General features: G+C 33.8%; 1 protein-coding gene across 18 annotated transcripts in view; it reads left to right on the top strand.

The window, feature by feature from the left end:
- The window catches only part of PPFIA2 (PPFI scaffold protein A2), a 475,838-nt gene that overhangs the window by 152,731 nt on the left and 307,811 nt on the right, over window positions 1-15,296 (top strand). The window contains exon 1 of one of the 18 annotated variants that reach the window (XM_077845650.1): window positions 2,054-2,490. The exons of 16 other annotated variants lie outside the window; for them this stretch is intronic. In XM_077845650.1, the coding sequence (XP_077701776.1) occupies window positions 2,410-2,490 (81 nt within the window). In that variant the 5' untranslated portion in view covers window positions 2,054-2,409. Of the gene's footprint in view, window positions 1-2,053; window positions 2,491-15,296 lie in introns of those variants that run through there. One more of the 18 variants, XM_077845652.1, reaches the window with a different exon arrangement.

The raw sequence follows: 15,296 nt of genomic DNA, 5'->3' as shown, positions 1-15,296 counted from the left end.
AAGGACGGGAGCACATCAAAGGGAAATAGGAGCCAACCTCAAGGAGCTCTCTGTGGCCAAAGCTGGGACCATTTGAGCATCAAAATAAAATTATATTTTTTATCATAACCCCAAGTATAAAATTAATATATCTGAATCCATACTGATACAAGTAAAAGCTTGAAAAAATAATTATACACAAGGCAAATCTTCTCTATAGATGAATTCTGTTTAATGTGTATAAACACCACCCTCCTCAGGAAGTAAAGGTTAATTTCACCACTTTCTGTCACTTCTTTGAGGATATACTAGACGTAGTGGCCAACTCCAAAGAGTAGAGTATGGAGAGGAGAAAAATAGTAACTTTACAGTAGAGAAATCTGGCAAATACCACCTTGCCAAGCCATGGTTAATATCACTAGGAATACATGTGGATATCATGGACTCCCATAATGATGGGATGAGCTCACTTCATTGATAGTATATGATGAGAAGGACACTTTGCCTCTGTGGTATTCTTCCCACAAGCCCACAGCTCAAGTCAAATCATGAGGGAAACATCAAATAAAATTAATATAGGCATCAGAGCACGATAGCCTGTGGGATTCTTGGCCAGTACTTGTTAGTCTTCTAAAGATCATGAAAAACAAGGAAAAGTTGAGGTGTCACAGACCAGAGGAAACTGGGGAGACATGGAAACTAAATAAATGTGATACCCTGGATTGGAACCTAGAACAGAAAAGAGACATTAACAGAAAGACTAGTGAAATCCAAGTGAAGCCTGGGGTTTATTTGATGATAATTTGCCAATATCAGTTACTTAGTTTTGAAAAATATGCCGTAGTAATGTAAGATGTTAACAATTAGGGAAATCGGGTGAGTGGTATATGGGAATTCTCTGTTCCATCTCTACAACTTTTCCATAAATTTAAAATTATTCTCAAGTTAAACATTTGTTTAAAAATCATCTTCTTAAAAAAAATCACCTTCTTGTTTATTTAGCAGCTTGCTGGGTAAATAACTACCTACTTGCTGAATTTACCAGAGTGTGGGACTATCTAAGGAATTAAGAATCCTCTTTCTGCTTCTTCCTCATTGATATTGTAAATTTGAATCATAATTGGAGAATAAAAGATATAAATGAATAATAATTTAAGTTTTGAGAGCCCATCATAATCATATTCTTTATTATAGTCTTCAGGTTCAAAGCAGGTGGTTCCTGGTTCTTAATTATGTATAACTGCCATCTTAGATACATTTACAAAGACACCACTTTTGGCTCATTCTCATCTCTGTTCTCCTGAAGTCTCCACCTTTGAACCATGTGTAAATGGAGCATTTATTTTTACCTCTAAAAAGTGTAAAGTCATCTGAATATGATCTTTTTTACAGACTGAATAATTTGTGTTAAAAGACATAAAAAATGAACATGATTTGCAGTGTAGTCTAGATCTTTGCAGTTAATGTTTTTGGATATTGAGTGAAAAAAATCTTCATGTATACAAAAGATTTTTTTAAATTTGTTTTCTATATACGAGAGATAAAGTTTTGACTTTTTAAAACAAGTGTATTGTGCTTCCTAAGTCATTAATTGTGAAACTTAGTGAATTTTTGAGTTAAACTGGGGGAAGGAGAGTCTCGATTATGCCCATATTGTGATGTTCTTTAAGAGTTTGGAAAAGTAGAAATATTTTGTGCATTTTATTTGATAATGTTCCTAGTATTGTATGGCTTTACTGAATCGTATGCCTTGAGCCTTAATGTTCTAGCCAGGTTATAATATGTTTTGATCTATAAATTTAAAAAGAACTCTTCATGTTGAAAGAAAAGGATCTGTACAAAAGTCTAAAATCTTGCTGAACAGACTGGGAGTAACAAAGAGAAACATACAGAAATGAGAGTGATAGAACAATAATTTGTTCCTAAATACGGCTTTAAACAGCTTATGAACATGCTTCAGGTTAGTCAGAAGAGGTCCTCTGAATTACACTGTGCATGCTTCCCTGAAATGAAACTGTATGTTATTGGTTAACCAGGATATTTAGCATAATCACTCTGCTAGACTGTGGTGGAGGGAGGTGATTATCATTGAGAACAGATGGGCAGGTCCACAGCACTGCCAGATTCTGCACAAGATCCATTTATTGTTGCTTCTTGCTTTTTCGCTTCTGTGTTTTAATTTTTCAAAAAAACCATTTTATGTTTTAAAGAACTCGCTGCACAAAAGGTCGGTGGCTGATAACCTTTCAGCTTAGATTGCAAACGTAGGAGAAAGATTCAAAATGCTATCACTGTGTATCTATGAAGGATGGGACAGATTTCATTTTACCCTCTAGCCTCCCTCAATGCATGCACGGATTTATCTGTACGCTAAGCTCTCTGCTCTGCATCTGTAGCTCCTTGTGGATTATATTGTCTCTGTGATCAGAAATGATTTTCTCGGATATGAACACCGTTTCTGGCTCCCCCAAAGTGCATCCTCCTAATGGGACCCGGTTTTATACTTTCCAAGTAAGTGTGTTTTAAATGGCTTCACTACTTAGGAAGTTAATGTATAGTCAAACTTTTAATAAAAGGGCATAAAAGCAAAGGAAAACTGCAGAGTGTGAAAGTGTTAAAGAGGATGTAAGAAGTGGATAATGTGCATGTCAGTGTAATCTATTTTTTTTAAATATGGAAATAGTATGGCACTAGGATTCTCTGTGAATTCAAGCAAAATAATAATGAACACTTAATTTTCACAGGGTTTTTATTTATTTATTTTTTCACAGGGTTTTTAAAAATTGCTACTGTATCATCCTTGAGGGTTTATGAGATGTGTCTCCTGATATTGTTATTTATGGCTCTCATATGGTGAACATTACAGAGTTAACTTCTCTTATATATTACAGAGGGAATAGAACTAAGAGACATATTATGGAACTTTGAACACTGTCTCCTCTGGGCTTAGAAAAACATTTTATATTTTATATACATAGCATAACAAAATTTCTGTTATTTAATTTTTTACATGTGCAATATATGAGCAACAGTAATATAAGAGGTTTAAGTACCACGTTTAGTATGCTTTAGTATTTGAGATAAAGTAGAAACTCATTAAGATGGAAGATTTTCTGTGTTATCAGAAAGTCAAAATGATTTATAATATAAATATGAATAAGAGTTACAAAGCTGTTACCTACTAAACTGTATTTCAATTGCCTGTGAATAAATCAGTCATCAATCTAGAAAATGGTTAAGTCTAAACTAAATCAGATTCTTCCTCATTTTTATCCTCAAACTGTATCTTCTAGTACTAAGGTTTACTTTGTAATTTAGTCATATCATCATTACATGAAAAGGGAAAATGAAAATGAACCTCTTCTGTCTGTGTATTTTACTTTATGGGAAAATAAACAGCTTGGCATTTAATCATTTTAGGTATATAGTTGTAATGTTCTGGAAAAAAAAAATATAAAGACCTAGAGGATTAATGTAGTCGAGATAGAATTATTTTAAAAGAGGGCTCTGAATAGATGCACATCCTATTTATTAACGCCTCTTACCTTTGCAAACTATAAGCAGCAAAAATAATTACTCTATCTCTCTCCCTTTTTTATACTTCTATTTTTAATCCTGTTGCCTCTCTTGCTTTACACTGATGTCTAGTGATGGTGCAAGTCTGTGCTGTTACAGAATATATTCACTTCCAGTGGCGATCTGCTTATTGTGGCAGTGACTCAAAATGCAAGTGCCCTGGGGCTGTCTACAGAATTATTACTTTTTTTTTTTTTCTTCTCCGTACACTGAGATATAAACACCCTTTACAATATCCTGTAGTCTGGCTCTTTGGGGCAGCTTTTGACATTAAGTATTCTAGTTCAGTCTCTTAAAGTTTAAGGGTCAGTAAATTCCATATGCTCAGTCATGACATAGGCTTTCTACAATTCCTCAGTAAAGATCTTGCTGACACCTTTCTTGGCAGGTGATTTTCTTTGAAAACACACTGGAATGATTTTTAAACACTCATTTTTTTGTTGTTGATATTATAACGGTCTGTGTAAAAACTCTAGGAATTTGGATAAAATAGAAATGTTGACAAATATGAACTCTGTTCCACATTTTTAATTCATAAAGTGATTTTTGATCTTGACATTTATGATAACAGGGAATTTCTGTGTTTAACTTTTTGTTGTTATTGTTTGTTTTTGTGTTGGGTAGAAGAGAAGGAAGAAAAAAAATATAGGTTTTAAGGCATGAAGACAAAGATTTATAAAAGTTGACCCTACTTTTATTTTCAAAAGGCATAATTAAACATGATTGTTTTTATTCTTTATATGTATTAACCTATTTTAAGGCAATATATTTTCTTTGGTTGAAATACTGTTATAAGAAATGAGAGGCTATAGAAGCAACAACATTTCTCAAAAAAAAACGTAACTTTGAAAATGATTAGTTTAATTTTGAAAAGTGGTTCTTATTATGGAATGACATCAATGCATTTCAGAAATGATTCTGTGTCAAGGAGTTGAGATTTTAATGCTTACTTAAAATTATTTTAGCGCAAGAGTTAACATATGCAAAAACGTTTTAGATAGCTTAGGATGAATAATATTGTTTCAGTTCCATCTTCTCATTAAATGTTCAAACTATCCTGTCATTTTGCTGAAATTGTACATTGCCAAATTTTAAGAGTAAGATTTAAAATGTATTTGACCTGGATGGTTCAAAGGTAACAAGGCAACAAATAAGCTAAAGGATATTTTAATTACAAGACTTTTTTTATCTTTGCATTTTAATTTAGCCAAATATATTCATACTTGTACATATACATGCAAATACTGTTTTCATATAGACTATCTAACACTTAATTTAAATTAATCTCCTTATATGTGAAATCTCACTTCTAGATTACTATGAATATATGTGTATCTGCCTTTTTTTTTTTTTTTTTTAATTAAGAGGTGCCTGGATCCTGGATGGTGCCAAAACTCAATTTGCACTAGATGTTAAGTGAATTGTTTATCACCAAAAGTCAAGTTCTAGAATGGAGTTGCTTAGAATACCTTTTGATGGACAGAAATTAAGATTAAATGATGCTATAAGAGAAAAAATTTGATTATAATGTTTTTATGCATCAGGACTGCCAATTTATGGAGCTCAAATGTTTATAAATGGACAGTCTTCTTTAAAACAAAGTGATATGGATATACGTATACTACATGTATGAATTCTCCTTAATTTTATGTCCATAAAAATGATGCCCCAATGTGATTTCACGTTTAGCTGGATATTCGCAAATAAAACCATCTATCTGCTCTATTAAATCTCTAGATTGGCTAATCATGACTTCATGTGTGAATCCCCCCAGAATTCATGTCCAACACACTACCTCTCATTTCCTAAAGATTAACTGTCTTCACCTCATGGTTTTCAAACTGTATCTGCACAGACCTAAGGTTTCATGAGAGTTTGTCAGTAGTTGTTAGAGACAGTAGGGAAGAAGAATACACTCGGAGGATCTTAATGTTTCTTTATTCTATATTTACCAGTCTTATTCAATGGCACTCTATGCAAGTTTTATGAACAAAAATAACAAACAGTATGGTATTAGCAGAACAAAGAACAAAATAAAGGTTGCAAACTACTGCCTCAAACCAAAGGAACTTATTTGTGATGGGAGCAACTTTATCTGTTGAGTCCACAGAGGAGTTATTTCTGTTCAGAATACATTTCTTTGCCATTTAATCTGAGAATTAATAATGTTAACTGCCAAGACTGTGTATGAATGGCTGACTCTCTTGCCTCCTGGGGCCCCCCAGAAAACAAAATATGGCAACATAATAATCACGGTTTTTATGTTTATAATACTTCAGGTCTCCCCTGTCCTTAAAGGATAATAAAGTTCATATCTCAAGCTTGACACAGAAAGCTCTTCATGGTCTGGAGCACATGCGACACACTGCTTTACTTGTTTTGCTTTCTCAGAATGTTGTCTGTACGTGTCTGTTGTCTTTGCCTCTTCACTGAACTGGGCCTGGTAATTTTTTTTTTTTTTTTTTGACTTGAAGACTCATCTCAAATGGTACCTCCCCCATGAAGCCTTTACTCATTCACCTCATTTCTGCAGGTGTATTAAGTGCCTTCCCTTTGCTCCTTTGCCTGTCCGTACCACTCCTGAAGCCCTTATCATGCTTGGTTTTAATCCCCAAGAACATTTCATCAATCTGTGACCCTAGCACATGGATACTGCCATTATCTCCGTTTAATAAGCTGGGGAAATACATTAGATAGGTAAATGATTAAAGTATGGAAATTTAAAACCATCAGCAACAAATTCTTTTTTTTTTTTTTTTGAAACTATGTTGGCAGCTGATAAGACAAACTACATATTATTAAAGAAAACATCTAAAGATATATAAAGGTACATTTAAGACTAAGCTTTTGTGTACTACTGTTGGATTCTTCAGAATAGGTAATGGGTACATGAGTAATCAAGGAAAAACTTAATTTTATTATTCTTAAAATATATTGTTATGGCAGCTAGACAAAATCTCTGACATTTTTTTCTTTATAATCTCATAGAGATTTATAATTCTTGTATAATCTTGTATTCCTTATGACTTAGCATTTTTCATATTTTATCAGGAGAAATTTAAAATTTAATTAATATAAATATATTTTCCATTCAGCAGACAGGAATAGCACGTGGAATATATAGAAACTGAAAGGCAAGCTGAAAATCTCAATTGTATGAAGAATTTCATCCAAAGCAGTATTACTGGTATTTAGGTGAGACACCATATCTTTTATCACATGAAGGTGAGGTAATGCTGACCTTTTAGCAAAGAACCAGATTTTTAAAAATATTCTATCCTTTCAGTATATCTAGGAGTCCACTGTTGTTCTTCTATTACTTGGAGCACATTATAACTTATTACTGTTGATAAGTTTGAAATGCATCGAAAGTATCTAGCAAATTCTTGGCACATTTATGTGTTTAAAAAATTTAAAAAAAAAAGAAATGAAGGCAAATTAGCGCTATAAAGAAAAGACAGATCCTGTGGCTCTGGGATTACATGGTAATATAGACAAACAGTATTAGCTGGGGTTCCCAGCTTAATGAGAGAATTGAGGTTTTTCTCTGCATCCACTAGTGTGTAGTCATGATTATGAGTGGTGGAGATACACAAGAAATGGTTCAAACAGGTGGACCAACAGATTCAGAGGTATTTGCTGGTGTGTAGGAAAGGAGGAGCTTAGAATAACTGGAACATGAACTGAAAATAAGAAACGGTTAAAAGTGAAGTGTGCAAACTCCAGAATTCAAGATAAATGTGAATGTCATCCTCTGGGATCTTGGACTTGGTATTTAAGGATTTTCAACAAGGATTGACAGGCTTGGATTTGCTTAGTTAGAATATTGTACTGTGACTTGGCTTGGTGGTAGGACTAGAGCAGAGAGAACGATTCAGTAGCTTTCGAAAAAATTCAGATGAATTTTTATGATTTCCCTGTATTACAGATGAAAACAAACAAAACAAAAAAGTGGTACTCTAACAAAAACCTGGTGCTCACAAAAAGTTTTCAAGTAGTTGTTAATAATGCAGAAAGTAAATAATGAAGTTTCTGTCTGAATTCAAGATTGTGGAAGCCAAAATTTCATGCTCTTTCCCCTATTTTCTGCTGCCTGTAGTGTTGATGATTAAATATATTAGCAAAAGTATTCCAAGCTACATAATTTTCAACCTCAGTGATCTATTTATTTATAAACATATAGAAATTTGCTCCGCCACTTCAAAACATTATACTACTGCCTCCTTGGTTTTTTAACTTAAGGCTTTCATTTGGTTACACCTCCTCATTTTATCTTTACTGATGCAAAATCCTCCTAATTGGAAAGACATTTTTATAGTAACTGAATTGTCAATAAACTTGTATCTTGGAATTCCACTGAAAGACAAAAAGAGAAATTGAGGGGGAAAGCTCTCCTAACTACATACTTATGTTAGGTTTAAAATGCTCTGTACATCAGTGAGACCAACCAAGAGAATCAATGAATAGCTCTTGTTGATTCGGGTAGGAAATCATAAATCTTCCACCTGCAGAGGTTTCTGCTTAATGGAAATGCAGTGGACTTTATGTTCTGTGAGCACAGGGACCGAGTCCTTCTTTTCACTGTTAAGTCACTAGCACCAAGCAAAGTGCCTGGCATACAGCCATGATTAGCAAATAGATACTGAAGTGATTTGCAAATTGAAAGGAAGAATATTTTGCTCTTCATCACAGAGGCATTACTGATACTCTAATACAGAATGGCCTCCTGGTAGGAACGCATAAATGGTTCTAAATTTCCCAGGCTGAGGTCCACAAATATATTTCACTAATATCTCGTTAAAATAGCTATGTTTTTCAAGTAGTCTGAAGGGGAGAGCATTTGGAAGTAGGGAAATCATGAAAGATGTTCCTGAGATAAGCATTTCATGCACCAAGCACAGTGTCAGTTAGTTAGTAAGGGCCCCATAACCATCAGCTGTAACATCAGAAGCAGTAGAGATGGGATCTGTGGACCACACTGGAGGTGGCAAGGATGAGCCAAGAGAAGTCAAGCATGAGGGAAAAGCTATTAAGAGATAACATTTAAAAGACTTTATTAACTTGCCAAATATAGGACACAAAAGAGGACAAGGCAAGATTACCTCCAAAGTTTCTAATGAGGGAGAGAGGGAAATGGAGGAGGAACAGCTTTGAAAAACAATATATTGGGGATCCCTGGGTGGCTCAGCAGTTTAGCGCCTGCCTTGGGCCCAGGGTGTGATCCTGGAGTCCCGGGATCGAGTCCCACATCAGTCTCCCTGCATGGAGCCTGCTTCTCCCTCTACCTGTGTCCCTCCCCCGCCCCCCCCCCCCCGTCTTTCATAAATAAATAAATAAAATCTTTTAAAAAAATCCAATATATGTATTTCAGTGTTGGCCAAATTAAATAGAGCAGTTAGAAACACAAGTTTGGCTCTCAGGAGAGAGGTCTGACAGGTAGATGTAAATGTGAGAGGAATCTGCTTACAGAGGAGGGGAAGCTATGGAAATGGATGAAATGACCTTTGCAGAGAATGAGGAGAATGGGGCAGATGGAGCAGGGCACAAGGTCCTTGGACACAGTCACCTACCCAGAAGTATGATCATTTCGAGTTATGTGTGCTTGGTTTATTTCATAAACACGTTTTGGAAGCTTTTTCCTTATCACCCGTCCTTGAATATTACCCCAAACCTAATTTAAGTTAGATCTTCCTGCCTCTTTATGTATGTCTTTGCTTTCTTTTGTAAATGCATTTTGGAAGCTAACATTCCCTTTCAACCTCCTCCTTCAATGTCATCCCTGAACCTTAATTCGAGTTAAATCCTCCTCTTCTTAATCTTCCATAAAGTAATTAATGTAGGTCTGTTGTATCATTTACTGTACTGCATGCACTTTTTCACTTCTCTCTAAGACTAGTCTGTGAACTCCTGGAGAGCCTAAGGTATATTTTACTTAACTACTTCTATTGGTTTATTGACGCTTAGCCTAATGTCTGTCAAACAGAGGTAGTCCGTACATTTTGAATGAATAAATGAATTCATGTTTAAATTGCAGACTGCCCAAAATTAATTCTCCTGTATTAATTCATGAAATCATTCAACACACCTTGTTGAGAATCCGCATTGTGCCAGACTTGGATAATGGTGAGCAAAACACCCAGTTTCTGCACTTGAGGCAATCTTGGAGTTGCCTCAAGGAAAGTTCTCCAAAAGTCACGGTAGTACATTATTTGGTTCTTTAGAGTAGACCGACAAAAATGCTTTGACTTTAAAGGTACATATAGATAGCACTATTGTGACTTGTAAATTTCAATTAAATAATTTTATCTCCAAATCTACTTTTAGTTATAGTTCACCATTAGCTTTTCCACTGTTACTGTATTCCTAGCAATAAAATTGGATAAGAGTTAAGATCACGTCCTTTGGAATTAAACACAGGATTCAAAACCAAGTCCCACTATTTCTGGGAGTGTGATTGAAAGTAAATCGAATCATTTCTGTATTTTCACTCCCCTTGACTGTTGTAAAAGAATAAGAATAACTCATGAGGTCATTATGAATGCTAGGTAGATTATTAAATCATGTGTAAAATATTTCCTTCTGATAAAGATGGCCCTCAATCAAGATTAGATATTATTGTTTTAATTATTAATGAACTTTCCAAATAATAGCATAATTTATTTTACAAATAATCTTTTTGCTTTTGGCTTATTTTAAATTTAGAAAAATTTAATGCTAAGAGAGTGTATTTTTTACCACTTAAGAGAGCATATTTACCACTTTAAATACTTAAGGGAGCTTATTAAAGTATACTTAATTAATTTTTCAAGATCTTAATTTTATATATAATATTTTTATGCTTATAGAATGTAAGCTTTTGGAACATTGAAACTAAGTATCCTTCTGAAAATATATTTGCATTCCTTTTGTAAATATATTTTTGTATTTCTAAATTGTGTTATGTAAATTTACTTTGAAGCTTACCTTGTATATTCTTAATGACTTATTATCATCTAAAGTTTTGCACCTATACAAATGCAAACCTAAAATCATCAGTTTGTGAAATTGGCTAATTTAGTGTAACATTCAAAATATCTAAAACTTAAAAGAAAGTACCTTACTTTGTTTGCTGGATGCTCCATACAATATGTAAAGATCTAAAGTAGTTATATCACAGGGAACCAGCAAGATTCAATGCTATTATTGGCAGCAGAACTGTCTGAGAATTGCTGAGCATCTAAAAAATAATTAGACATTTTAACAATACTAAAAAGTGTACAATGTTTTTAAAGAATTTCACAAAATGCTATGTTTTATTACAAAGCAGAGTTGGCAAAGTAAAATTTAAAAACTGAATACTGTCATTAAAAATAAATGAATGTAATCTACCTAGTTCCTGTAGCTTAAATATTCACAATTTCAATTATATTGGTAAAAAAATACAGAAGATTCATAGAAAACAGCATTATACTTAATTAGTTGTTCTCTACCAGATAAAATCAGTGCAGAAGTGACAGTTCTGAACTACAGTGTAATTTTACAGTTATATAGTATAGTTTCATTTTATCCCAAATTTTCATTTTTCTTATTTAGCACAGTATTAATCAGTGCTTTCTAGGATGATCTACCTTTGAAGTTATGATAGGCCTATAGAAAGCTGCAGGTGTATTTTGATTCATGTCACAAAGAAACTAAAAGAGGAAACTTTGTTTGAAATCCTAAAATATATTATATGTTGTCATAAATAGTATAAATTTATTATATTTGAAGAATATACATTGTACATACATACATTGCCATTATTTAACTATGATTAACTAATTAATTAGATTTTATTTATTTATTCATGAGAGACACAGAGAGAGGCAGAGACATAGGCAGAGGGAGAAGCAGGCTCCCCACAGAAAACCTGATGCGGGACTCAATCCTGGACCCTGGGATTACATCTTGAGCCAACGGCAGACGCTCAATTGCTGAGCCACCCAGGAGTCCCTAAATATGTTGTTTTAATACCATTTTGTTTAGATGTCAAAATATTTAATGCATAAAGAATCACAAGTTTTAACAGTAATATAATACAGTCCAAATGGCTGATATGCATTTCTTTCATTCATTCTTTTCACTTATCAATAACTTACTTTAGATGTGGTCAATATTCTCAGGAGCAATTGTTGCAGGACATAACGGGTCAAAATAAATATCAAAGATCATCTCTCAAAATACAATGACTTTGTACTAAAAGAGTCAGTTAATTCCAGATGTGTCATTGAGAAAGACTTCAACAAAGAACTTTGCTTTAGAAAATAGTAAGGAATTAAAAAATAATTCTATTACACAAACATAGGTGAAAAAAATCATTTTTTTCAATTTATGTATGCCAGCCGTGTTCTGTGACCAGCCTGGCATCTATGAACTGTGACACCATGCTAGCCTAGACCATGTTTTCCCTAGAAATCTAGACTTTGCCTAGATTTTCAGTGTCTTGTATCTCTTGTAGTTCCCAAACATACTACAAACCCCAGGCCTCCATATCTTTGGTTATGCTGCTCCTGTACCCATGTTGGATGATGCACATGTAGACACAGTCATTTAGTACATTTTGGTGAGGGTGATCCTGAAGAGGATCAGCTAAGGGGCCTGCACAAACAGTTTGAATCCTGAGCTAGGTTGGCATTTTGAAAACAGCAATGACTGGTTTGTTTTACTAAATCTTAAATGTCTAATATTTACTTTTCTTAAAAATTGCATTACAGGAAAGAAACTACATATTTTCTTTGATGTTAAACATGTTTGTTGGGCAGCCCGGGTGACTCAGCGGTTTAGGACCACCTTCAGCCCAGGACGTGATCCTGGAGACCGGGGATCAAGTCCCACATCAGGCTCCCTGCATGGAACCTGCTTCTCCCTCTGCCTGTGTCTCTGCCTTTCTCTCTTTCTCTCTTTCTCTCTGTCTCTCAAATAAATAAATAAATAAATAAATAAATAAATAAATAATAAATCTTTAAAAAAAGAAAATATGTTTGTTGATAGAAGAGAGAGAAAGCTAAGAAACCAAGAAAGGTGAGGTTAAAGGAAGAACTCAAACAGTTAGCATTGAAAGGAAGGTGCTTCATTTTCTAAGAAAGAAAAACTGAAGATGGGTAAGGAGATACAACAAAAACTTGAAAGAGAGGAAGAAAGTTGGGGCAGTTCATATCCAATGGCTCCATCGTAATGGCTTTACCTAAAATAGAGGAGATAAGTAGGTTACATGCTTTAGGACAACAGGAAAAGTTGGAAATAATTAAATAATTGCTGTGTTGGGGATAATAGCTGTCAAGCAACAAGGAGAGTCAAGGTGAGATTGGAACATAAGTTTGTAACAATATTAATAGGTGAATTCTTATGTTAGTTTTCTCAATGGAAATTACAATGGAAAGAAATATTGTCTTAAATGGCAAAATATCAAGGGAGCAGGAATCCTAAGTGCTTTGAGATTAATGCCGACCTGACTGAACACAGTTGAGTCTTCAGGTAATGAACATAAGAAGTAATATATTTAATTAAAATTATAATTAATTTACTTTTTTAAAAAGAAATTAAATGAGAAATTATGCTTTGATTAGTGCTTCTACAGTATCATACTATAAAACACAAATTCCAAGAAAATGTATTTTATTTAAAATATTTCATCATGCCTGCTACATAGTAAGTTCTCAAAAAAAAAAAAAAAAACCAAATATATATATATGTATATATATATATATGTGTGTGGGATGAGTAGATGTTCTTTAATAGGTTTGAAGATTTTTAACCTCATGAAATATTATAAATGAATAAAATTAAAATATTTTGCAGTATGAGGTAATTCTCAAATTTATTTTAATGTTTTGCCTATATGTAATGGAAGGATTAAATCACAGAACAAAACATGTATTTAGGGGAAGATGAGCAAATCAAACATTGTGGATAATGATGGGGCAGTCATGCTTACTATAAGCTAAACAAAAAGTAGAAGAGTTTGTTTTTCTTTTTTTTTTTTGTACATATAAAATGCCACAGACTAGATTTAGAAAATTATCCTTACTTTCCATGTTACATTAGTCTAATTTCATTTAATATAGTCAGTTAGGGTACCACATTTTCAAAAAATAGAGAGAGAAATCTATAATATGGAATGCTGCCAAATAACTTACGATATGAAAAGTAGATCTCGAGAAGAAAAGATAGAGAAAATCACCTATGTTGTGTAGCTTGGGGTAAAGAATAAGGAAGAGGGACCCAATCTCTTCCACTTAAAAGTCTTTTGATTTGCATACACTCTGGTTGTTCACAATATGGGGTGAGAAAACTGCAGAAATACATGAGTCTAAGTGAAAACAGGAGCAGTTTCAGTTGAATATAGAAAATGAAAAAAAAAAGAAAATGAGTCTATACCTATTGCAGTGATAAAATACTGCAGTGAGCAGTCATCGAAGATAAGTCTGGGAACTCCCTACATCGGGGATTTTCAAGAGAAGGATGAGTCCAAAATGCAAGTAGCTGAAGAAACAGATTTGTGTTTCATATTTGCAACTTGAAACATATGAAAAGGCAAAAATGTATGAATTTTACTGTGATTCAATTTCCTTCTCGTTTTAAGTAATGAGTATAGTTCATATGTTTCTCGGGGTCAATATGAGAAACCACATTTGAAAACAATCTATACATTTAAAAAACATAGTTCAGTTAAGGCTCTTTTGCAAACAACAGAAACAGATTCCAGGTTCATTCATTGAAAGATTATGTGAGAATGCAATGGGACATGCTGAAGGAAAAACAGAAGAATCAGGATTTTATTGACTCATGCAGCCTACTGTGTGCCAGGCTTGATAAAGGGTGAGCAAGTGAAATAAGAAGCTTGTATTTTATCGGGATGAAAGATATAGTAAAATAAATAGGACAGTTAAGTGGTGATAAATGCTAAGGAGAAATACAGAGCACAGAATGGAGATATACTAGAATGAACTGAAGGATAGTCTCTTCACAGTGTCCTCACCAAATAGGTTACCTCGACCTACCTCACTGTATTCAGAATTTAAATTCAAGGGAGAGGAAGTTTGGCTGGCCCAGACTGCACTTCACTGAATCCTAGATGTGCTGACATTTGCTTGCCTTTAGCCTGGCTGGTCCAATCTCTGTCCCAAAGCTTTCCCACTTACCTAGTAAGGTAAACCATAGACAGACTGTGGTGCACAACAGGTTTTAGATTTCCTTTAAGACATAAATAAATGTCCATTCCATCTGGATATTCCTCTCTACTCCCAGAACTTTTCTTTCTGTACCATCCTTTCCCTATTTTCTACCTTTTTTTTACACCCAAATCTCAGTCATCCTTTAGAGTTTGATGCAGTATGTGTCTTTCATGAATACATCACATACCCCAGTTAGGTTCACCCCTTGTTAAGATATCATAAGGTGTGGTGCTGAACTCTATCACAATAATTGGCACAGACCTAATTTAAGTATGCATATCCATTTCCTCATTATTCCCCATAAGTTCCTTAAGGACACAATATATATATTTGTCAAAATTTGAATGAATTTTGAGTGCCCCCAAAATATCTACATATGCAAAGGATACCTGTAATTATCCCAAAGATCACAAAATGCACTTTTGCATTATATCACATAAATTGCACATTTTGCATTGTATCACCTAAATTATACATTTTTACATTTATAAATGTATCACATTTTATGTTGAGAATATGTTGGTTAAAGTTGCCATTGTGACTATAATA

This window comes from Canis aureus, chromosome 13, assembly GCF_053574225.1.
Source record: "Canis aureus isolate CA01 chromosome 13, VMU_Caureus_v.1.0, whole genome shotgun sequence".
In the NCBI taxonomy this organism is placed as follows: domain Eukaryota; kingdom Metazoa; phylum Chordata; class Mammalia; order Carnivora; family Canidae; genus Canis; species Canis aureus.
The sequence above is the reverse complement of the archived record's forward strand: the minus strand, read 5'-3'. Positions and strand labels throughout refer to the sequence as shown.